Source organism: Camelina sativa, chromosome 1 (assembly GCF_030686135.1).
Source record: "Camelina sativa cultivar CO46 ecotype springtype chromosome 1, ASM3068613v1".
Lineage (NCBI taxonomy): Eukaryota > Viridiplantae > Streptophyta > Magnoliopsida > Brassicales > Brassicaceae > Camelina > Camelina sativa.
This window is the reverse complement of record NC_141880.1, coordinates 5,704,140-5,727,681: the sequence shown is the minus strand read 5'-3', so window position 1 is coordinate 5,727,681 and position 23,542 is coordinate 5,704,140. Positions and strand designations below refer to the sequence as shown.

Below are 23,542 nucleotides of genomic sequence, written 5' to 3'. Positions count from 1 at the left end.
TTGCATAAAAAATACTATTTTAAATATTCATTAATTGCTTATTTATTATTTATAATTAATAATAGTAAAAATAAATAAAAAACAAATTAACGAAAATTAATCAACTTTTTAAAATAGTATGAAGATAATATAAATTTTTTTTAGTAAATAATAAAATTAATAACTATATAAAAATGAATTAAGTAAAATAAATAAAAAAATTTAAAATAGTAAAAATAAAACTATGAGTTTGTTTTAGTAATAATGTTATTATTCAAATTATAACCAAAAAATGATCATATTCCAAAATTTAGAATGGGTTGATGAGTTTTAGAATAGAAGTAAGAGGAGGTTATTGGTTCTATGATTCTAATGGATTTGGAAATCCAAACAAATTTCATGTATTATTCAATCATTGATTTTAAAATACTTATCAAAATTAGGTGTTATTGGTTCTATGATTTACAAATACTTGTTAAAATCTCATGTTATTCATTTAATGATTTGTTTTTGGATTTCAAAATCCATAGTATGTTTTAAATGGATTTGAATGGATTTGAAAGTGTAAAATAGAAGGGTTCAAATCCAAGGATAAAACATGTTATTTCAAAATCCATGTGTTTTGATTTCTAGAATTTAAAATTCTATATAGATTTAGAAATCACATCTCCAATAACAGCCCCTTAGATTCTAATGCATGGTGGAGTTAAAAACAATTATGTAATTGTATTTATAAAAACCTAAACAGAAAAATAAAACTAAAGTGAAACATTAGTTTCTAAGAAACATATACTATAAAGATTTAATATTAAATTTCACTTATAAAGGTAAAAAATTAATTACATAACTCAACTTAAAAGTTATAATCTAAAACGAAGATATTATAAGGGTCACACCTTTTTTTAGAAAACTATGAAAAAGAATTTTGAAAAAATAATCCATATATAAAAAGAAAATTAATGGTCAGAAAATATAGAAAAAATGATATGTAAGCTGTTACAAAAAGTGGCATGTGATTTGCGTAGTATATCTCATAAGGTATATTATCAACTGGAGCTACAATTTTAATATATATATATATATATATATAAAATAAGCGCGAGACTTCATCAATTTTATCAAATGATTTTAACCCAAAATATTGGCAAAACAACATATTTAAAGTACACTATGTTTTTTATAGAAGACGAAGCTGAGGTTGTATCACAAAATTAACATCTGCAGATAACATATGAGGTTTTAGAAAAATATGTAACTTGGATTAGTGACTGGATATTCATTGTCAGGTTTAAATGTTTCACCATTTAGATATTCTCGACTTGATCGGAAATTCTATTATGGTAGGTGATGTACTTCGACAACCCCATTACAGCGACATAACACTAAAACTGTTCATGAAACTTTGTATATTTGCATTTATTGTGTGATATTGAAATGTTTAAATGGTCTCTATAATTAGATCAACAATCCACATTCGATGTTAGAAGTTTAAAAAAAATGCTTTTATGGGATATAAATATGGAATGAACTCTTCTAACGATAAAAAGTCAGGAGATTATCGACAATATTGTTTAATCTTCCTGTGAGGTTCTTAAATCATTTTTTGTTATTACTTGATATATTGTTCATTTGCCAGAAAAAACATTATTGTGACTCTAAACAATATATGTTATATATAGATTAGTAAAATAAGTATGGCGTTTATATATATTTATCTTTTAATCTTTAAATAATTATATTTATATTCAATTATTCTAATTGATAAAAAAATTAAATAAAATCTCACGCAAATAGATGTCACAAAGAAATATTATCTTCAACAATATATCTATTGTATATCACTTAGTAAAGTATGTTCAGTGTTTATATAAATTTATACCCAAAAGTTGGAATGATTATATTTGATTTTAACAATTTATATTGATAAAAAAAAAAATTAAAATCCCATGCACAGGTACAAATTCTAGTTATAAATAATATCGAGTTTTGTTACAGCAGGAGATATTTAAAGAAAAATACATCCGAGCAAATATATTAGATAGGTAGTGCAGATCAAATTAGAGAACTTGAAAGTTTTGAAACCAATGGTGGAGATAGGTATCCTGGAGAGAGATTGATGTTAGTGTGGATGATGCTGAGATATCAAGCCCCAGCAAACGACGCCTCACCATTAGTAGAATCTGCTTCCTGATCTTGGTCGTTGTGCAGGTAGATGGAGAATGTAATCTGGCGTTGCGTTCTGACCAAATGGAGTGGATGAGAGCTTGGAAGATCAACTTGCAAATGGCATTGAGCTTCCGATTCGTTGTTGGAGACTTCAGCCAATCAAGATGGCCGTTGAATGTGGTTGATTGCGGAGGTGATAGTGGAGCAAAGAAATCCAGCCAAAGCACCTTGGAGAAAGGGCATTGGAAAAAAAGGTGTTCCCTTGATTCCTCACCATCCAAGCAGAGAAGACAATTTGTAGGAACCTGCACATTCCAACTTCTCAGCCTATCTCTTGTTGTTAGTCTATCCAGAGCCGTTAACCAAGACATGAAGGCAAGCTTCGGAATGTTCTCCTTGAACCATATCTGCGAGTGCCACGATACAGCTGGACCAGGAGGGTGAAGATGCTGCCAAGTTCGTGAAGAAGAAAAATTGGCAGTGGCCTGATCCGGAAGAAGTTTCCATTTGAAGACGTCCGGATCAGTGGAAGATGTTGGTGGAGCATGATCATGAAGACAGGAGCGAAGCAGTTGGATCAGCGGGTTTCGCCCCCGAGGAATAGACCAATTTCCATTCACCACAGCTTGAGATACTTTCGACATCAAACCAAGTCCAGTAACCCGAGGACCATTCTCCCCTATGATCTCGAGAAGAGGACCCAGACCTGTCCAATTATCGTGCCAAAAATAAATGTCTGCGCCTGAAATAACCTCACTGTAAATGAAAGGACGAGCCAAAGTCCGCAATTCTTTGTAAGTTAGGGAGATTTGCACAAATTATTAAAACCAATGACTCAACGGAGATTCGATCCTCTTTCTTTTTTTTCTTAAACCTTGAAACACATGTATTTGTTGCCCACCAGACCAAATGGTCTCAGCTACGTCTCGACCCACATATTCAAATTGATCATTTACTTATGATAATAACCACGAGACCAAATAAATGAGGACGTCAAAGTGAAGACACACGTGAGAAACCTAAACTCTTATCTTCTTCGATACAAAACAAAAATGCAGAGAGTACACTCAGTACGGACTACAGATGGATCTTTATCATTTTTTTTTTTTCAGCACGAAATATCAAAACCAGATGAAGAGGAATCTAAAAAAAAAAAATATGGTTTCAGTAATTGGGCAAGGGAGAGAGAAGAAAGAAGAGTGAATAAAACTAGAAGGTTCGTTCATGTCCTCCCTTCACCAAAAAAAAAAAACAGCATCATCACCATCGGGTACTCATTAGTCATTACTCTCGTCCTTGATTATGATATTGCATGTCCTGTAAAAACACAGAGATTTCTTCAGCATCCGTAGCTCTTTGACCATCAAACAAAAAGGTAATATATATTAGCAATTTTTAACCTGCTGGTAAGGAGGAGGCTGCTGGTACGTGTAATACACTGGCCTAGGCTGACCAGGTATCATTTGCTGCTGCTGACCAGGCACCATTTGCTGCTGCTGACCAGGCACCATTTGCTGCTGCGGGTACTACATCACAATCCCAACATCAATATTAGCCTTTTGATGTTTCCCTTTTTTTTTTTTTGTTAATACGGATTCAGTAGGGTTTGTGTATTAGTGTCAAACCTGGGGTTGTCCGCCTGGATGATAATAACCTTGAGGATGATACATCATCATCGGTGGTTGGTTGCCAGGATATGGCGGGACCTGCCAATTTTCACACGGTGAGTTGTATAAACATAATTCAGTTAGACTATACTAAGATTAATATACACATGTCACAGGGAACTTACTCCGTAATTAACAGGCGGCATTCCAGGCATCTGCTGAACAGGAGCAACATGACTAGGACCAGGGTAGTAGAATGAGGCATCTGGGATTGGAGCTTGAGGTCTCGCAGCAGCTGGTTGTGGTTTGAAACTCTTCGCGTTTGGATTGAATTTGAATTCCTGATCAAACCCAACGACCCATAATTAGTGAAGAAAAACAAACGGTAGTAACATTTCATCAAGTTTGAACAAATCAAACAAAAAACCTTTGCATTCGGATTAAGCGTGGACTTTTCTGATGAGGTCATAGAACCAATTGATGAGCTTGGTGATAGCCCAGGACGACTTGATGTTGAAGGAACTGGGCGGCTTTCTGAATTTCTAGAACCCGACTGCCCAAAAGAGCTTTCAGATTTTGTTTGACCAGAACCTTGACTGACTTGACTTTCTCTCTCAGTAACAGCCTTCGACGCCGATGTTGCACCACCACCAATTTTTGCACTTTCGTTGATATCTACATTCCACACAATACATATTTACAAAATGCTCAAGTCTTACAACATGATTCCTAATTAGATGGAAGTATCATAACAGGTCACCAATCCCTGTGTACAAATGAACATTTCTAAATTCCATTTAGCAACCTTAACAGAGTTCACCATGAATGGAATATTACTAATGCCACTAGATAGTCCATTGAGATAAACGTGATAATTAATCATTGTGTCAGATCGAGAAAAAACTTGAATCATGCTTATAAAACGAAAGGTGATTCTACGTTTAGAACAACAAAACACGATCAGACTTCTGCGGACACCAATTGTTCAAACAGGCAAACAAGTTATAGTGGGTCAGATACAGAAAACAGCGTAAGAAGGAAGTAGTGTATACCTCCATGGCCAGAAGTTGATTCCTCAGCTGACTGTGTTAATACAGAAGGAAACCAAATAACCAATGTTAAAAATACTAGAACAACAATGAAAGGACATATACAATCATGATTAACGGCATAATCAACATGGCGTTGACATTACTCTGTTATTGTGTGAAACCTCTTGATCATTGTTGGTTCTTCTTCGCTCATCTAGCTGGCTCTCACTATTATTTCAAGAGAAACTTCCAATGTGATAAAATATTTTATATGATTTTTCAGATGCGTAGCTTATTAGCCAAAAGAAAATTGACCTGATACTGCTTCCTGCGGCAGGTAGATCTTTGGATTGCTGTTTAGAGGTCGAGCAGCTTTGATCTACATTTGTATTATCCCGCGAAGACTGAATGTCACCCTGAAAGAAAAAGAATGGCAATGTTACCAATCGTTCAGCTATAAACTACTATCAAAGAAGAACTCAGCCATACCCATGATTCTTCATAATGCTTCCTGCTACTAGAAACTAACTCCTGCGACTCAGAAATAGTTAAACTACCAAAAGTCATAATATCCAGCAGTACGTTGTCCTCCTCACCCAACCCACTATCATCTAATTCAGTAACTCGACGGACAGATGAGTATCTGGCTTCCTCGTCAAAATCAGATTTCACACTTAACTGAAGGCCTCTTTCCTGCAGGCAAGAATAATTAGAAATTTGATCGCATAACAACAAAAACATAGGAATCAAGGTGCAAATAAAACCCCCTGATTACCTCTGCTACATGAAGATCTCGGGTAGTCTCACCCTCAATCTCGTTCGCAATCCTCCGGGCTTGCTCTTCCAACTCTTTACTCTGAGTCCCTCTCTCAAGTTTTGTGGTATAGAGTTCTTCGTCGAAAGTGCTCTTTACTCCAAACAGTGACTCATTCGCCTCAAACTGATTCCATTTCCTACAAGCAGAAACGAATCATCTAAGCATTTTACCAGTAAAAAAAAAACCAGGTAACCACAGAGAAAAGTTTACTCAAACATTATTCTTCCTACTCTTAGGAAATTCACCACTGGCTCTTCCTCACCAAAACATATAAAGGATTTCACTAAATAATAGAATTCTAGCTCTACACATGGAAAGAGAATTGCTTTCCAAAAGGAATATCATAATCATAGTCTAAAATGCAAGCACAAGAATAATCTATTCATTCCCACTATCTCTCAACTAAATGTTCAGCTAAGAAACCATGCTCTGAAAATCTAGCTGACAAATAAGCATACTTAAGATTTGATGAATATAGGTTTGACAAGATTTACAAATATATTTATGAATGTGTGTGTGTATACCTATTCCAAGGGCTATCAAACACATTCTCCAAATCTGCACGCTGTGGAACACTCTCATCAGGTACCCAGGGTTTCAGCTGTCTTTCCCTCTCAACATGATAAGACTGTGATATAGAAGAGTCTGTCCACAGCTCCCCCGGCTTCTCACTCTGAACTGCATTTGACATGCCATTCCAGGATACAGATAGATCCTAACACCAAAATCAATGATAAAAGGTAATGACAATGTCAAAACTCCAAGTAGTATCCCTGCCATGTAACACATTGACATAAACTTAAAAAAATAAATAATTCCACTTAGTTTACAAAAGCAAGCACACCTTAGCTACAACTTGCACAATTTCATCTGCAGGAATAATGAATGTCTTGGACGGCGGCTTTCTGACAAACTCGGAACGGGATTTATGGCCTCGTAAAGTACCTTCTTTAATCAAGCATGCCATCTTTAGAATGATTCCTGGAAGTATCAAGCAATTTCTAAGTTGCAAGAAAAAGGTTGTGTCTTTCATGCTTTACAGGAAAAAAAAATAATGATTCAGAGCCTCACCATAATCCTTCTCTACATCAGCAGCATGAAATATACCACTATACATCGATCCATTTTTTAGATGCACTTCCACATGATGCCCGATCTTACATGTCGTGAGGTACACTAATCGATCATGTGAAAGCCTCTTTAAGCTTCCAGCTTCCCCATTGAATGCTGAATATTTATTAACAAGCATGAGGAATCAGAAGGTGACGTTGCAGATAAATCACAGAATATGAACAGCTAACCTGGCTCCCCATTTAATGAAGTTTTCGACTGAATAGGTTGGATACTCATTGCAGCCTTAGACTGTTCAAACTAACAAGGGGAAAAATATAGTTAGTCAAAGGTAACTTACAAAAAAGAAATAATTTAAAGGGCAATGAGTCAGAAGAATTAAGTTCGTGTAAACCCTTGGAGGCATCAAATAGCCATTATTAAATATCACAAACGTAATTGCTACACTGAAGCGGAAACTAAAAATAGGATGTTTCCCCTGAAATCCAGATTACTACTATCTAAAGGGATAATACAATCAGTGAAAAAATAAACATATAAACAACAACACTTGGTTGGCTTCATGCATCAAACATGCCGATTAGTCTTAAGAGTGTGGATGAAACAAAACGGAAACAAAAACAGTGTTGACTTTAACGATTAAGCCACAGGGAGATATTAACAACAAAAAGAGTTTCAGCACAAACAATCATCTGCAATCAAGAAATGGAAACAAACTTATAGAGTTACAGTACAACCACAGGCGAAAAAAAGGAATGCATTAAGATGAATCAAAAATGCAATCAAGAAACGGGATCTCCAACGTATTCCGAGTTTGAACTACGTATTTCAGTAAAATAAACCCTAAATCATCAAATTCCCAAAATCTGGCTCGATAACGCGAAAGAACAAAGAAGCAACGAACAATAAACAAAAAAATCCAGATATTAAGAATCTAAGAAGATGATATTTACCTAAAAAAATCTAACCCGATCAGAAACCAAACCGCTTCAGCACACCAATCAAAGAATGATCCTAAAAGGGGACGGACGAGCTCGATAGTATTCCAACGCAACACCGAGTTAGGATTTCAGATACAGCTAGGGGTTACGCGGAGAGAGTGAAGGTGAACGGATTCACCATGAATCAAAGAGCGAAAGATTAATCGAAGAGAATGATCCCGGAGCTGAGCTTAACACTTCGATTTTGTGCAAGAAGCAAATTGATCGTTTCGTAGAGTACGAATCACCTACAGGGAAGTGTACAATAAACTTGATTACTTTGATTGGGCCTTAAATGGGCTTAACTTGGGCTACCAACTGAATTTGGTCAACTTCAGAATGTCAACTTGTCTTTTCTCTGTAGTCTTTTTTTGATCGATCACTTACCTTAACCACTAAGAACGTACAACTTTCAAAAACTTCATCCGAGTATAGTTTACACACAATAAATTATTCAAAAAAGGAATCATTCTCGATCTTTTAACACGAATAAAACATAAAGGATGCTCAAGCCTTCAAAATCAGCAAGAATAAAGAGTTTTTTAAAAGGGAAGCATAACCTGAAGCAAAAGGATACTTCAAATTTGAAATGAAATTTCAAAAAGTGCATGGTTTGCTTAATGATGGGGATAAGGTTAACTTGGCTTTCAAAATGGTTTTTAAATCGAAGTGCTTAAGCTTTGAAGGAGAGACAGGAAGGTGGAGGGGGAAAAAAAAGCATTAATAGGCTTAGTTGGAAAAACAACTCTATAAAGTTTAAATGATTATTTAATTATAAGCTTGAATCTAAAATATTTTACATGCTTCATTGCATGTCTCATCATCACACTTGTTTTTTTAGATAAGTCACTTTATACCTTTTTTTCAGTTTCGAAGGTGCAATGCAATATACTATTTGTCATCATAAAGCTAGGCATAAATACTAGTGATCGTTATTGATAAAATTAAGTATTCAAAAAACACCTTAAAAATAATAATTAACGGATGAGATTCACGTGAATTATAGGTAAGCTAATTAAACATGGATTAGTTGGACTTTAGAGAGGTATGAATACAATGTTAATACTATTGCTTTAAATGACGCACTTTGTGAGGTATTACTTGGAAGTTGTAAAGGATAGGTCGTAGTTATACTTATATAAACATTAAAAACGAAAGAGAAACAACAAAAACCACAAACTATATAGTATACAAGTATCAAACAAAAAACCAAGAAAAAACACAGTAGTCATTCACGTGGCGAGGTAAAAAATTAAATAATTGATATTTTTGCAGAATCCAATCTGATCATTCATTGCTGTAAAATCATTTTTTTTTTTTTTTTGGGTTCTAACAGAATAGTGTTTCAGCTTGTTTTAGTGAAACGAAATAGAGAAAGAGCAAATAAAAAGAAAAACTAAAATGTCATATTAAATTCGATTTTTTTTTTTAAATGGTGTATACAAATTCCACAGTGTAGTTAATTCTCGCCCGTTGTTTCACGGCGCTCCTGTGACCAAATCTGACAATGTATACATATACACTACACTCGTAAATATTCCATTTTTGGTTTCTATTGAATGCCAACTAGTTGTGTTTTAATGTTGAATGAATTTTGAATAAATTAGAAGTAACTTGCTAAACTAGTAACCAAACAAAAAAAAAAAAAAACTTGTAACATTGTATCACATTGATTTCCCAGAGTCACTGTCTTAAACTATGGAAAAAATTGTAGTTGAGAAAATTGACAGATAACAAAAATGGATTATTGGTTACCTTTTCTTTTTCTTTAATTGGGTGCAAAATTAGACAGCCAAAAACATTTAACAATGCACGTATCAATATGTGGTCACAACTTAGCTTAAATATCGTCCTTTATTTATAGAAAGGAAAAATAAAAAAAAAGTATGTAAAGAAAACAAAAACCAAGAGAGAAAATAACATTTGAAAACTTCTTGGTCCAATTTCTTCCACACTCAGTTAAACAGTAAAATTATTATACTATTTGACAAAAAAAATATACTAGTTTTTTTTTTTTTTTTAGGTTTGCTTACTTAGTAGTACTATTTTGTTAACTGATCTTAATCTTTGGTCCAAGTAGTAGTAAGACATATATATGGGTAGAGAGAACTAAACGATGAATCAAAACTTGACAAAATCTAACTAAACACATAAAAGTTGCAATAAAGCCGTAAAACTCTATTCTGTTGGTTAGTAAAAACTGTGTGTTACGTTTTTTTGTTTTCTTCTTCGTTGGTCATAATAATCCATAAATACGAAAGTTAAAGACGAATCTGAAAATTAGCCAATAGTGTTGATTCTGAAGAACAAATAAAAGAAAAGAAGAAGAAGAAGAAAGAAAGAGTATAGAATAGGAAGGAACACAATACAACACTTGTGCGCAAACTTTCACAGTGTCCGACGATCTCACAGCCCAAATATCAAAGTTCCTCTCTCTCTCTCTTTTATTTCTCTCTCTCTCTCTCTCTCTTTAAAAATCGTAGCTTTATTGCATTTTGCTTCTGCATTCGGCTTTGGATTTCATAAAGTGTGAAGATTTAAGAGTGTCTCTCACTCAATCTCTCTGTTAAGAGCTTCAACCTGCAAGGAACAGCAGACCCACCAGAGAGTTTTATTTATTTTTATTTTTTTAAAAGGAAGAGTTTTTAATGCGAAATCGTTTTCTAGGTCTGATCTGCAGATCCTGGTACCCTAATTTCCCGCTGCTGTTACGGTCTCTTCCTTCTCTTGCCGTCATTTGACTGACCTCTACTTCAATGGTCTAGTTTTATTTCTGAGAATCTCTGTGCCATAAGAGAGAAGAAGATAAGCAATCGAATTAAGCGAGTGTTTTTTATATTTGAAAGCCAAGTGCGTTTACTACTGTACCGCATAAAGGTAACAAATCATTACAAGTCTTATGTCTTAAAAAGTTTTCTTTTTAGATTTGATCGTGTTTCCTTCACCTTAATTCTCAGGTTGAAATTTGAAACTTTGTGGAGGGTGTGAGAGAGAGATGCTGACATGCATAGCTTGTTCGAAGCAGCTAAACAATGGTGGATCTAAGAAACAAGAGGAAGATGATGAAGAAGAAGAAGAAGACAGAGTCAGGTCTAAGCAACCTATTAAGTCCCTGACGTCACAGGTAGATAACATTCTTTCCTCTGTGTGTCACTTTCACGAGAAACACACACAAAATGAGATAAATGAAAAGAAACTCCGAGACAGGACCATTTCTTTTGTTCTTGTTGGTTTCTGTTTGGAAGCTAAGAACATATCAACAAGTCAATTTCTGATCTTTTCAAAGAATTAGGAATAGTTTCCTTTATCTCTAGAATCCCAAATTAAGTCCGTGACTTTCTTTTTTTTTTTCTTGTACTTAATTTTGTCAATACCATGTGAATCTTCAGATAAAAGACATGGCAGTAAAAGCATCAGGTGCTTATAAAAGCTGCAAACCGTGTTCAGGGTCGTCAAACCAGAATAAGAACGGAAACTACGCTGATTCGGATGCTGCTTCGAATTCTGGGAGGTTTCGTTATGCGTATAAGAGAGCAGGGAGTGGAAGCTCAACACCGAAAATTTTGGGGAAGGAAATGGAGTCAAGGTTGAAAGGGTTTGTGAGTGGAGAAGGAACACCTGAATCCATGAGTGGTAGGACAGAGTCCACAGTTTTCATGGAGGAAGAAGATGAGCTTAAGGAGTGGGTTGCTCAAGTTGAGCCTGGTGTCCTCATCACATTTGTATCATTGCCTGAAGGAGGGAATGATATGAAACGGATTCGGTTCAGGTAACTTTAACTGTTTTGTAGCATTTTACACAAAAAAAAAAAGAAAGTTGGGATCTTGAACTGAATCAAGATGGTGGTACATTGTGTTTTTATATCGGGGACATTGCAGATGATATACTCAACTGATATGAACTATTCCATACTCCATAGTGTTTTGAAATCTGTTGAGTTTTGATTTTGGAAATAGAGATGTGTGGTTATTGGAGACCAGCTAATGAGAAGTACAGTTGATATTTAGGATATAATTATGTGAGATTTCTGTGTTGGAAACTGTTGCTGCTTTCGATTTTTCTTGATTCAATTGAAGTGGTCCCCAAACATTTGCTGGAATTATGAGAACTTGTACATCTTTTTGCCAAGAAAGGTTTTTGAGATGTGGGTTATATTTTGGTTGTTGAATCCAAATGCAGAACTTAAATGGATTCCCCAAGAACAATTGTGTGGGGAAGTGTTTGGTGAATTAGTTAGTTCTTTTTGTATGTGGAAAATCTAATGAGACCAGGAAGATCTAACAAACTTTCTTCATGACCTCATTAAAGAGGAACATTTTGGCTCTCAAGGATTGAATTGACAATTACTGCAGACTCTAAGTTTTATGCTTAAAAGGCAGCTTCTAATTTGTTGATTTTGACTTCAAATTTGTATTGCTTGCAGCCGTGAAATGTTTGATAAATGGCAAGCTCAAAAGTGGTGGGCAGAGAATTTCGACAAGGTGATGGAATTATACAATGTGCAGCAGTTCAATCAGCAGAGTGTCCCACTTCCAACTCCTCCTAGATCCGAAGATGAGGTATATGCTCTGGCTTCACTTATGAAACACATTGAATTCAGTCATCATAAAAAAAAACCTGTATTTGATTCTTTGAGGTCTAACTAGTTTTAATTTGGTATACCAGAGCTCACGAATTCCGCCTAGCAAGAATGATCCAGCAACTCCACCACTGAACAAAGAAAGCTCTCGAGGAAAAGGCTACGCTTCTTCTGGCTCACTCACTCACCAACCAACAGCCCAAACACGAAGTCGACACCATGATTCATCTGGTCTTGCTACAACGCCAAAACTCTCTAGCATAAGTGGGACAAAAACCGAGACATCATCGGTTGATGAGTCTGCAAGAAGTAGCTCATCAAGGGAAGGAGAAGAAGAAGAAGAAGCAGATCATTCAGAAGAGCTCTCTGTAAGTAACGCAAGTGACATTGAAACTGAATGGGTTGAACAGGACGAAGCCGGTGTTTACATCACAATCAGAGCTTTACCGGATGGGACTCGGGAGCTTAGACGGGTTCGCTTCAGGTAAAAGACATGACTTTTTTCTCTGTTCCTTTTAAAAAGCAAGAAACAATTAAACATCATTTTCCTTGTGGTTGGGTTTGTAGCCGAGAGAAGTTTGGGGAAACGAACGCAAGATTGTGGTGGGAGCAGAACAGAGCTCGGATACAACAACAATACTTGTGATGATGATGATCTGTAGAGGGATCTCTGGACGCAGGAGGAAAACAAAACACTTCTTTTTTAATACTATGTTTTAACTACTGGGATTAAAGCTACAGATTAATGGAAGTAACTTCGGTTTCAGATAATGCATGTACCCACCATTTAGTTGGTGGTTGTTAGTAGTTCTCTTTCTATTCTTTTTTCATTTACATCTTCTCTATAAAGAGGTATTAGTTTTACACTTTTATCAGTTTATGTATAGAAAAGTCCAATTCTAAAGAAATTCATACTAGTATTTCACTGGCCACCTTACCCAATTTGTTTTTTAAAGACAATATTAATACTTTGCACTTTATAAGAAAAAATGTACTTGTCTCTAATAAATAATTCATTTATTATATATGACAATGATTATGGTATGTACTTTAAATGTATCAATTAAATAGTAATGAAACCATGAAAATTGCAGCTATTAAACTTGTACTAATCTCTTTTGAAATTTCCATCTCTCACTTCCAATTACTATATGGGAAAAAAAAAGATATTTTTCCAAACAATTGTCCATCTACACTTTTTTTTCTATAGGTTTGATCATATAGGTTTTAATTTGGTTTTTAACCCAGTTTTGCCCTCATTTTTCAAAAACGAAAATATGAAAATATAAATAAATTTTGAAAGTAAATTTATGTCCAAAAAAAAAAAAACCAAATAGAAACCTAAGTCTCTGATTCACTGAGAGACTTCTACAAGACTAAAACCCTTATTTCTTTTTCTCTTTTAGTAACTCAATTCCACATCAAACATACTTTGCTCTGTTTCATAGTCTTCTCAAACCATCACCTTCCACTTTTCAAGATACGTAGTGGGTTGCAAAGTCAGTAATCTCGCACGTTTTTCTTCACCATCAATAAATCTCCACTCCTTGTTGGCATCCAATGTCCATACACAACAAGTAACGTAGATTTGCATCATAAACAAGTAAGGGAAATTTTCGTGGAAGGTGGAAGAGATTGTAAACAACCAATTATCATAAGTTATGTCGAATGTCATTTTTTGCTGTTTTTGTCTTTCTTCTAAATAATTTAGAATACACCTTCTAAACTATATTAGAACATATATAAACAATAAATACAGAATCATAACTATAAATTACAATTATTCAAAAAATATTCACTTTCCTTATTGAGTTTATTTTCTTTCTATTTCTAGAGTATTCTAAGTTTTACAGATTATAAATTCTCAAATGTTTATGATATATCTTCTACTAATTTTAGTATACAGGGTAAAACGTGGAAAATATATTCTGAATTGATGTAGAATGAAGAATAATTTAGAATATATATTCTTAATTTGGTAGAACATACAAAATTCAGTTTCTGAAGTTTTTAGAACACATTTTTCGTCTACACTTCTTAGAACATGTACAAACTGTAGAATTAACAATCTAAAATTTTCAGAACTTAAAAAAATCGTAGAAAGTCTTTTCTGAACAATTCAGACCAAAAATCATCAATTTATAAACTGATTTTTGACACCCTAAACATTTTTTTAAAATTTTTTTTACACAGTTGTATACTAACATGGGTTTACTATTTGTTTTTTGGTCCAAACTCCTAAAAACTTTACTATATCTACTAGTAGGCTCATTTTCATCATAATTGACCATTTTAAAAAAAAAGTGTATATAGACAAATATTGGGAAAAAACTCCTTTTTTTATAATTTCCCTTACATATTATTTACAAGAAAAATAGTTATTTTTTGGTTTATCCGATTAGTGGTTTTGGAACTAATTTTTTTTTTTTTTTAGCGTGAAGAGAATAAACCAACAAAGCCTCTCTCTCTCTCTTTCTCTCTCTCTATTTATTTTCCCCAAATCTTAACTTCTTTTTTTTTTTTTTTTTTTTTTCTCGTCTCCTCTGTGTGTACTCGAAACCCTAGTCCTCTCTATATCCGATTTTTAGGGTTTAAGAGTCAAATCATTTAGCATCTCTTACCTGGCCTACGCGGATCGCACTTGGTTTCGCTAGATAACTCTCATACTCGATCCTTTTTTTGATTTTTCTCTGTTTCTTTTGCGTGTTTGCGATTATTCGATAGAACGGCTTTGATCCGTAATGGTGACTGGGTCCAGAACTAGCAGTAATCGTGGGGTAGGACTCGATGATGGAGCCAAAAAGATGATTCAATCGATTAAGGAAATTGTGGGTAATCACTCCGATGCCGATATTTACACTGCCCTTAAAGAAGCAAACATGGACGCTGACGAGGCTGTGCAGAAGCTGATTTATCAAGGTTTCTCTCTCTTTTCCCATCTATTTCTCTCTCTCACTCTCTCTCCAAAGTTAGGGTTTTTACTATTTGTTCTCGTCTTCCTCGTGATCACAAAGGAATGATGTTACATCTTGTTTGCGCCCTATTATTATATCTGGGATAAGGCGTATGTAGAATCCTGTAGATTGCTTATGCTAAGTTCCGGTTTTGCTTTTTTGTTCTATTGGGGTTTCTGGTGATAATTCGATTGACGTTGATAGCTGTTAGGTTCCTGTTTCCATTTCGATATTTGTCTATTCTCTCCAGGATTCGTAAATTATTATATCCGTGATATAGTATTGGTCTTCACTTGGATTTCATTTTACGTTTTTTTTACTGTCATTCTGTTCTGTCGTGTTTTGTTGTTTGCAAATGGTGTCTTTTATCTGTGTTTTGGTGCACTAAAGCCTTTCTTTTGATCAGATCCATTCCACGAGGTGAAGAGAAAAAGAGACAGGAAGAAAGAGGTAAAGTCTCAAATATTTGTTTCGTTTCTTCTCTTTTGAACCTTTGTGGCATTGGCACACACCATCATGTTATAGTTTTTTCAGTTTCACTCCTTATTCTTTTCGAAGCTGCAGTTGAAGAATGGGACTAGATTTTCCATCGTGTTAGTAGTGCTTGTGTTACTAGTATATCTCATCGGGTGTCTACGTGTGTTTTTGGTTTTTAGCGAGCATTTTAACCATCCTTTTAAATTTTGTGTGCCCTTTAGTTGAACTGGTTGTCGAAAACCTTTTCAACTTTTCTAGCCATTCAAATAGTTTGCTGAATTCGTGGAGATCATTAGCAACCTCTGTCTTGTATATAACTCTGATTTTTGGGGCGTGTTCTTTGACTTCAGGATACAGTACTTGTTGAGCCGGCCGACAGAAAGAAACCTCTTGAAAATGTTACCAGTGAAGTGAAAGTTCATACGCAGCCTGAATATAATGTTCGGAGAGGAGGCTACAATAGAAACTTCGTCCCCAGGAATGCTGGTCAACGAAATGCATTTCCTAGGAATCCTGCTACTGGTAAATCAATTTTCTGATAATATACGTCCCAGTTTCTTTTGCATGCTTATACCAAAAATCTTTTCACTTGTTTTAAGTTGATTTTTAAATGGTTCTTAAACATAAACCTATAACGGGGGCATAAAATGCACTTTGTTGAATCCAGAAAAACATATGAAGGTCGAGGAAAAATAGAAATTAGTGTTTAATGCATTTTACTATTTTTGAATCTTTGTGATTGGCGTGAGGCCTTGAAGTTTTATCTGATGTATTAATTGTATTTCACCTAGAAATGTTGTTCTGTATGTTTATAATTTGTCCGTTTCATGGTAGTGCAGGATCCAACAGAGAGTTTCGTGTTGTTAGGGACAACAGGTCTAATCCAAATGTTGAAGAAGAGTTGAAGCATTCTTCTGCCCTGTCTTCTGAATCAAATATTAACAAAGTGGTGGCCACTGTGAATAAAAAGGGGTACGCATGATCAATTGTAATATATCCTGTTGTTCTTATTCGAGCTTTCTATCGCTTACTTGCCTTGTTTTGCTTTTTTACATAATGAAATAGCATGATACGTTGTTTACTCTGAATGATCTGTTTTTAGTGTTACTATTACAAGGGAGTTAATTTGCTTTAGCTGTACTTTTCCAAAAAATTAGTAAAGTAGGACTCTAAGACGATAAGAGACGTACATTTGTTTTGTGCTATTTGTGGTTTGGTAGACGAAAGTAGGAGTGTGTATGTTCTCTTGGTAGGCGTTCCTCTGAAATATTCCTCAAATATGGTTACTTTTGAGCAAACTATGCTGAATTCAAATGTGAAAAATAAGAATTTTTCGCTTTATTTTCATTGTTTGCCAGCTCAACAGGTGGTTTGGGAGATTGTGACTCTTCTGGGGTTCAAGATTTTACTGGTGATGTCAGGCTCAGGCAGGGTGAAATTGCTCCTTCGCACCGTTCTACCAATAAAGAGCTCTCTGATGGAAAGCAGACAGTCCGTGGAGTTACTTTGCCATCAACCAATTCAGTTCTTGGTGTATATGCGTCTTCCACAGATCCAGTTCACGTACCATCCCCTGTTTCTAGATCATCACCCGTGGGAGCTATTAAACGCGAAGTAAGGGGTGTAGGTTTAGGTGAAAAACCTTCTGAAAATGTTGGTAAAGATCCATCTGTCCGATCTTTTCCAGGGTCCTCTATTAGGAAGAATGGGCCTCCAAATGCATATCGACCATCTTCCCCAACTTCAAAGATTGATCACAATCAAACTACTGCACGAGAGCCTATTATGTCCAGCGGTGTTGAAAAGAATAAGTCATTTTTGAACAGACAGCGTGGGAATAGAGGAAGTCAATATGCTAGAACACAACAAGTTGGTGGCCATACAAAGGGTAACACTTATACGCCAATTATTTATTAATCTAATGGATGTTGTGCTTTATTTGATTTCTGCTAGGCGGCTCTTTTCTCTGTATATAGCTTCTGTCTTTGTTAATATAATCCTTTCTTTCAATCTATTGGGAAGTCCTGGTGGTAGCCATTTCTTTTCATGACTTCTGATACTCTTGATCAACCTGTACGTAATGCAGGAGTCTCACAGAACAAGGAGTGGAAACCTAAATCAAATCAGAAACCTGTTGGACACAACCCTGGAGTAATTGGAACACCTACAAAGTCTCAAGCTCGCCGTCCTGCTGATAATTCCATAAACGTGGAATCAGAAGCCGTTAAGTTGCAAGATACGCTTTCGCATGTTCATATCAGTGAAAGTCAGAATGTCATCATCGCAGATCATATTCGCGTCCCGGAGACTGACCGCTGTCACCTGACTTTTGGTAGCTTTGTTCAAGAGTTCAATTCGTCAAGAAATTCAGCATCTGCTTTTAAAGAATCATGCTCTTCAGAAGAACTTAGAGAATCTGATCAGAGGTAAGTTCTGACATTTGGTGGTATTGTTTGTTTTTGTACATATTGGTTCTAGTTTGAGATTATTTGCATCGTTCTTTCAATTAATTGGTGATATTGTTGACAGTTTGCCAGCTACTTGTCCTGAGGCTTCAACAGATGGTCTGGGCGTTCAGCCTATTAGTATTCTTGATGATCATGTCAGAATTTCTGCATCTGAGTCACCCGTCTCGGCTGTATCTGAGCCACAGTTACCCGACCAGAAAGAAACTAATAGATCTGACAATTTGGATGAGTACGCGGGAGTCCAATCACTCAATAGGAATGGTCCACCTTACACTCCTTTAGAGTTTGAACAGCAGCAAGATCCTCCCGACTTGCAAAAATTCTCAGTAAGGATTCTTGCAATTTTAACTTTTAAAAATTCACCGAAAGATTAATTTTAATAAAGAATGACATGCTTGTCCTTTCCAGCAGGCATATGATAATCATGGTAGCTATGAATTTCCTTATTTTAGTCCTGCAATGGATGAAACCATACGAGGTCAAGGATTACCATCTCCACAGGAGGTAATTTATGTTTCTTTTAGTTTTTACTGGTTTGGCTGCATGTGTTGATGCGTCAGAGTCTAGTTAGTTCCTCTTTGAGCAGCTGGTTTGTGCATGTGTTTATCTTTTCATTTCATAAACCAGGAAAAACTAATCAGGTGTTCTTTTAATAATGCAGCAGGCAATAGGTTCTCACATGGTAAATAATGCCCCTCCATCTACTATTCCCATGTTGCAGCAACAACAACAACAAGCATCAATGCAACAGATATATCCACAGGTTCATGTTTCACATTATCCCAATCTCATGCCTTATCGTCAGTTCCTCTCCCCAGTCTATGTTCCCCACCAGATGCCCATGCCAGGCTACTCTGGTAACCCAGCAGCATATGCACACCCTTCAAATGGTAATGGCTATGTACTGATGCCTGGAGGCGGTTCTCATCTCGGTTCAAATGGTGTCAAGTATGGGATCAATCAGCAATTCAAACCAGTTCCAACAGGTGGGCATACGGGGTTTGGGACGTACAACAATCCTAATGGGTATCCAATTAATCCTCCCAATGTAGTTGGAAACGCTACTGGACTTGAAGATTCATCTCGCATGAAATACAAAGATGGAAATATCTACAATCCAAATCCTCAGGTAATGATAAGTAACTATTAAGTATGTTAGTCTCCGAACTTCATGTTGTCAGTTATGTTTCATTCTGATGAGTGTTTCCTTATCTGACACAACAGGCTGAGACATCTGAGATTTGGATGCCAAATCCCAGAGATCTTTCAAGCCTTCAGTCTCCTCAATATTACAACGTCGCTGGACAAACGCCTCATGGCGCTTACTTATCATCCCATACAGCACATCCATCCTACAACGCCGCTGCAGCAGCAGCACAATCACCTCACATGCAGTTCCAGGGTCTCTTTCACCCGCCACAGCCTGGTACGATGGCGAATCCGCACCACATGGGACCTGGGCTTGGTGGTAATGTTGGAGCTGGGGTCGTGCCCTCTCCTCCGTCTCAAGTTGGTACTTATCAGCAATCACAAATTGGTCATCCGAACTGGCCAGCAAGCTTCTGAACAAAATCTAACCTTTGTCTACTTGTCTAATGGGTTATAATAGCCAAAAGCAAATATTTTGATTCTCCTTATGAAACGCCCAAACTCTGTTTTGATTAATCTTTTTATTCAATGCATAAAAGGTTCCCCGCTCTCAGTAGTTATCAATAAATGTTTTGTCTGCTTCCATACCCCCTCATCTTTTACAGCTGCAGGTATGTTGTTAACCTCCCATGGTGTCAAAGTGTCAAGGTAAAGTTCTATCCGTGCTTCTTAAACTTTTACTCCTACTATAGTTTCTGTCAATTCCAAGAACCCTACAATGCATGTGATGGTGTTTAAGTGTGAAACCCTGTCACTCAAAACATTGTTGCTTGTTGCTAGTGTTTCCACATTGTCGATGTTCATTAAGTAGAGTTGAGAGTTTTGTTTAGCTGTTGAATTTTCTTCTTTTGATTTGTGTCTCCATTTCTCTTCATATTTCTTATTAAATTCTTGATAGAGAATCATTAGTTGTTGAGCTTGACCTAACTTTCCTCTAGCCTTTAGAATATAAAACAAATATTCTTAATCAGAAAACTTGTTGAAGCTAAGTCTATAGGTTTTGATTAGCTCCTTGATTACTTTTGTTTTTAGGTGTCATAGCACACTATGTCATCATAACAAAAGAATCTAATTGATCGTTTTGTTGACATATTTAGAGAACTAAATACTTAGTTTGGAGGAGGTGGGTCTTTAAATCAAGGGGCCAACTAGTTTACTTAAGAGGGTAATTTGTACGGACTTTTCTTGCTCCTCTGATTTAATAGGCCGTGGCTCTTTTTTCTTATCTCCCAATTCATGCTCCTACCTTATTGAGAAATGATTACTCTCTACGAATCTCTTGGGACTCCGTGATTTTGAGCGCTAATACTCTAATTTGTCTTATTTTGACCGGTCTTGAGATAACTAAACGTGGTTTCACTGTTGTTTCACTCAATAATAATAACACCTACCGAGTTAGCAAGGATTAGCTTGAGATTTTCTAGATATTCTGTAATTTGTTGAGTTTGTGAATTAAGGAAATGGTACTGAAAATGATTGAGGAGATTTTTGTATTAGAAAAATAATTTTGACTAAGACTGGCTAGCGTAGAGTAGAGGTTTAGGGTTCATCACTTAGATAACCTACCCGCATGTAAGAGGGATAATGATGGGCAATTTTGGCACTTTTTAACCCTATTATATATCTCTCATAGAATAATTTATAGGAGATTAAGAAGAATTGGCAAATTTAATTGAAGATTAGTTTGTTTATTTTTTCCTAAATAAGTCAAAAGGTTCAATGATCGGTTTTAGAGATTTATAAAGCCATTGACCCCTAACTTCTTACCACTTTTGTTCAATGAAGGCCTGTTTGTTGAATCAAAAAATATTAATTTCTCCCAACAAATCATCTAATTCTGTTAAAAGTTGACACGTAAATGCAATGCAGTAATAAGTAAACTGTTAATATCTTTATCGACGATAATATGTTCGAAACGTTGTATATGTGATTTGTGAACATGACATGTCGAATCAAAAGATAGTGGAGTGATTTATAGACATCCATTCATACACCAACATCGAATGGTATAATGGTAAGTGTAGTTTCTTCTTTGATTGGGCTGTTAGAGGAAAATATTAATATCAAACGTTACTCTTAAAGAGTTGTATCGTGTATGCTCTCTAGCTATTTGATTTAAATGGAATCTGCTTTTGCTATATTGCATGCACCAACTCAATCATGATGTGATCGGAATCTTTTTGTCTTTCTTTTGTTTATCATATCCCACACATGCGTGGAATCACTGCAACTTCTGTTTATTGTACATATTATATAATTCTTTCGTAGTTATTTCTCTCTTGTTTTCGTTTACCTATGGTACGACTTACGGGATTATATATTTTAAAATAAGGTTATATACATTATATTTCTACATTCTAAATTTCTAATCATTTTAGTAACTTAACTTTGTAATATATGAAAGTCGTAAAAAGTATCTGCCAAAATTTAAAGCGCTGTTATAAAACCATATGTTTTTTTTTTTTTTTTTGTTAAAGAAAACCATATGTTTTTTATTCAACAGAAAATCATGAATCATCTATATATGATATGTGCGATATTTAGAAAATTTTAGAGACTGACACGGACGTTTCATTACAACATGTTAAATATATGAAATTCAGTAATTGTTAAGAGTTAACATGAACGCTTTTAAATTTTTTTAATACGTATTACTTGAACTATTTCATAATTTCTCATTAATTAAAATCAAGTTTGGTATGGTTTACAATATTTTTTATATAAACACAGCATAAATTAATTGTAAAAATGGTTGAGAGATGGGTCCAGTTAATGAAGAGCTCCACGAGTGTGAAGTTTCGTGGATTCGAAGGGGCGTTCATAATGCATATGTGTTGTGTGTCATTCTATGGTGAATTTCACATACAGTACTCTTTTATATAAGAAAACTACTGTAGTTACTTTACAAAACTCGTTTCCCCTATGTTACATTTTTTATCACGTTTAGTTTTTTTTTTTCCCTTAATTCAACCCGGCATGTTTATAAGGTTGATATAATTAATATCTATACTTATGCTGTTAAGCAACAGTAATCTATCCTTCCATGCATCTGTTTTCCCCTTAGCCCACGGGAGTAATCATTTTGCAAATGAGCACCATTATCTTTTCAGCATGCACTCTTCTCACACATTCTAATTGAGACTTGTATTATTCTTAATGATCCAATAATTTGTTATTCAGAAAACACATCTCAAAACCAAAGTTGGCAAGGGTGATTTACGATTTAATCTGAATAATATATTTCAGATATCCTGTCTATATTCTAGTACCCAACTACACCACTCAAAGAAATAGGTTAAGCAGTATAATAACTACGCACCGCATGCTTATGCATTATAAGCATCATTCTATTCTTTGTATCTATTTTAAGATCACAGCTTAAAATTAAGATATATATGAGAGATAATCAATATACATATCTTCCAAAGATTTTGCGGCTACAAATGATTAGTATTAATATTCCTTCTTTGTTATCAAAAGTGCTTTCCGTTAGCTAACTGTATAAGTAATCAACTTTACATATCATTACATGTGGAGACTAATTATACTAATTTTGTCCCATGGTGTGCGTAAGAATATTAAATTGGAAAAAGAACGTCGGAAAATACATATGTTATTGTCCACTACATTTGTTCAAAAAAATCTAGTCACATGTTATTTACCTCATCATGTTAAAACATTTCATCCATCTTAAATGTTATTCACGTTAAGTCAATATATAGCAAAAATTAATTAAATATTTTGAACCGATTGGTAGCTTGGAACGTGTCTATAAACATAAACTTAACTATCCTCTAATTAATAAGGCACAGAAAACTGATAGATACTGTATGTAGAATTCCTTGAAATTATCAAATAAATAAGCCTAATTTCGCTAAAATAGGCAAATTGCCTTCGGCAGTAGTTAGGAGGGGATCGGATACATATAGTTAAAGATGTTAATTATGAGAGAGAAGTTGATCACACACAATCAATGATTCAAAGTTAAAATCAAGTTGTAAAAATAAAAGGAACCTTAACATAATCATCATATAGCTGAGTCAAAATTTTTGAATTCAAAACTTATTTATATAGAATTCATTTACATTATAATATGGTATTGTTGTTTTGAAAAAGAAAAAAAAAACTTATAAAAGATAACAATCGATATTATAACAGTGTTGGCCTGTTGAGTCACCTTTACATGGTAAAAGAAAGCGACGTTTATTACAGTAATTCTTCATAATTAAAAAATAATCATCTCTACTTGTTAATAAAGCCTGAT

General features: G+C 35.0%; 3 protein-coding genes across 8 annotated transcripts; 2 read left to right on the top strand and 1 right to left on the bottom strand.

Moving 5' to 3' along the window:
* Positions 1 to 3,160: 3,160 nt before the first annotated feature.
* LOC104778807 (polyadenylate-binding protein-interacting protein 4) lies at positions 3,161 to 8,333 on the bottom strand. Of its 2 annotated transcripts, none has more exons than XM_010503241.3 (15): positions 7,625 to 8,333; positions 6,902 to 6,971; positions 6,672 to 6,827; positions 6,445 to 6,581; positions 6,125 to 6,315; positions 5,559 to 5,736; positions 5,273 to 5,476; positions 5,099 to 5,199; positions 4,948 to 5,011; positions 4,805 to 4,835; positions 4,180 to 4,427; positions 3,938 to 4,093; positions 3,771 to 3,851; positions 3,546 to 3,671; positions 3,161 to 3,462 (listed from the first exon to the last, which is right to left on the bottom strand). In XM_010503241.3, exons 2-15 carry the CDS (start codon positions 6,948 to 6,950, stop codon positions 3,430 to 3,432), a joined length of 1,755 nt encoding a protein of 584 aa, XP_010501543.2. In that variant the 5' UTR covers positions 6,951 to 6,971; positions 7,625 to 8,333; the 3' UTR covers positions 3,161 to 3,429. The 2 variants fall into 2 exon arrangements, with proteins under 2 accessions (XP_010501543.2, XP_087308578.1); XM_087452452.1 differs by having other exon boundaries at positions 6,902 to 6,962; positions 7,625 to 7,897.
* A 1,206-nt stretch (positions 8,334 to 9,539) lies between these two features.
* LOC104778789 (protein Brevis radix-like 2) lies at positions 9,540 to 13,037 on the top strand. 2 transcript variants are annotated; one of them, XM_010503234.3, is made up of 7 exons: positions 9,753 to 10,076; positions 10,332 to 10,528; positions 10,609 to 10,775; positions 11,041 to 11,420; positions 12,075 to 12,210; positions 12,317 to 12,714; positions 12,798 to 13,037. In XM_010503234.3, the coding sequence occupies exons 3-7, from the start codon at positions 10,647 to 10,649 to the stop codon at positions 12,874 to 12,876; spliced, it is 1,122 nt and encodes a 373-aa protein (XP_010501536.2). In that variant the 5' UTR covers positions 9,753 to 10,076; positions 10,332 to 10,528; positions 10,609 to 10,646; the 3' UTR covers positions 12,877 to 13,037. The 2 variants fall into 2 exon arrangements, with proteins under 2 accessions (XP_010501530.2, XP_010501536.2); XM_010503228.3 differs by having other exon boundaries at positions 9,540 to 10,528.
* Positions 13,038 to 14,608: 1,571 nt separating this feature from the next.
* Positions 14,609 to 19,827, top strand: LOC147949586 (uncharacterized). 4 transcript variants are annotated; one of them, XM_087452380.1, is made up of 10 exons: positions 14,609 to 15,149; positions 15,591 to 15,634; positions 16,012 to 16,183; positions 16,501 to 16,633; positions 17,020 to 17,549; positions 17,748 to 18,087; positions 18,191 to 18,455; positions 18,541 to 18,633; positions 18,791 to 19,258; positions 19,354 to 19,827. In XM_087452380.1, the coding sequence occupies exons 1-10, from the start codon at positions 14,972 to 14,974 to the stop codon at positions 19,693 to 19,695; spliced, it is 2,565 nt and encodes an 854-aa protein (XP_087308506.1). In that variant the 5' UTR covers positions 14,609 to 14,971; the 3' UTR covers positions 19,696 to 19,827. The 4 variants fall into 4 exon arrangements, with proteins under 4 accessions (XP_087308506.1, XP_087308495.1, XP_087308528.1 ...); XM_087452369.1 differs by having other exon boundaries at positions 14,623 to 15,149; positions 18,538 to 18,633; XM_087452402.1 differs by having other exon boundaries at positions 14,663 to 15,149; positions 18,794 to 19,258.
* The last annotated feature ends 3,715 nt before the right edge of the window (positions 19,828 to 23,542 follow it).

Excerpts from the sequence above, each read along its gene's own strand:
- LOC104778807 (XM_010503241.3), bottom strand. The coding sequence starts at position 6,950 with ATGAGTATCCAACCTATTCAGTCGAAAACTTCATTAAATGGGGAGCCA. Across the intron at positions 5,200-5,272 it reads AGCATTATGAAGAATCATGG|GGTGACATTCAGTCTTCGCG; the intron begins GTATGGCTGAGT and ends TTTTTCTTTCAG. Across the intron at positions 5,012-5,098 it reads GCCGCAGGAAGCAGTATCAG|TGAGAGCCAGCTAGATGAGC; the intron begins GTCAATTTTCTT and ends TTGAAATAATAG.
- LOC147949586 (XM_087452369.1), top strand. The coding sequence starts at position 14,972 with ATGGTGACTGGGTCCAGAACTAGCAGTAATCGTGGGGTAGGACTCGAT. Across the intron at positions 15,150-15,590 it reads GCAGAAGCTGATTTATCAAG|ATCCATTCCACGAGGTGAAG; the intron begins GTTTCTCTCTCT and ends TCTTTTGATCAG. Across the intron at positions 16,634-17,019 it reads GCCACTGTGAATAAAAAGGG|CTCAACAGGTGGTTTGGGAG; the intron begins GTACGCATGATC and ends ATTGTTTGCCAG.
- LOC104778789 (XM_010503228.3), top strand. The coding sequence starts at position 10,647 with ATGCTGACATGCATAGCTTGTTCGAAGCAGCTAAACAATGGTGGATCT. Across the intron at positions 11,421-12,074 it reads ATGAAACGGATTCGGTTCAG|CCGTGAAATGTTTGATAAAT; the intron begins GTAACTTTAACT and ends TATTGCTTGCAG. Across the intron at positions 12,211-12,316 it reads CTCCTAGATCCGAAGATGAG|AGCTCACGAATTCCGCCTAG; the intron begins GTATATGCTCTG and ends TTGGTATACCAG.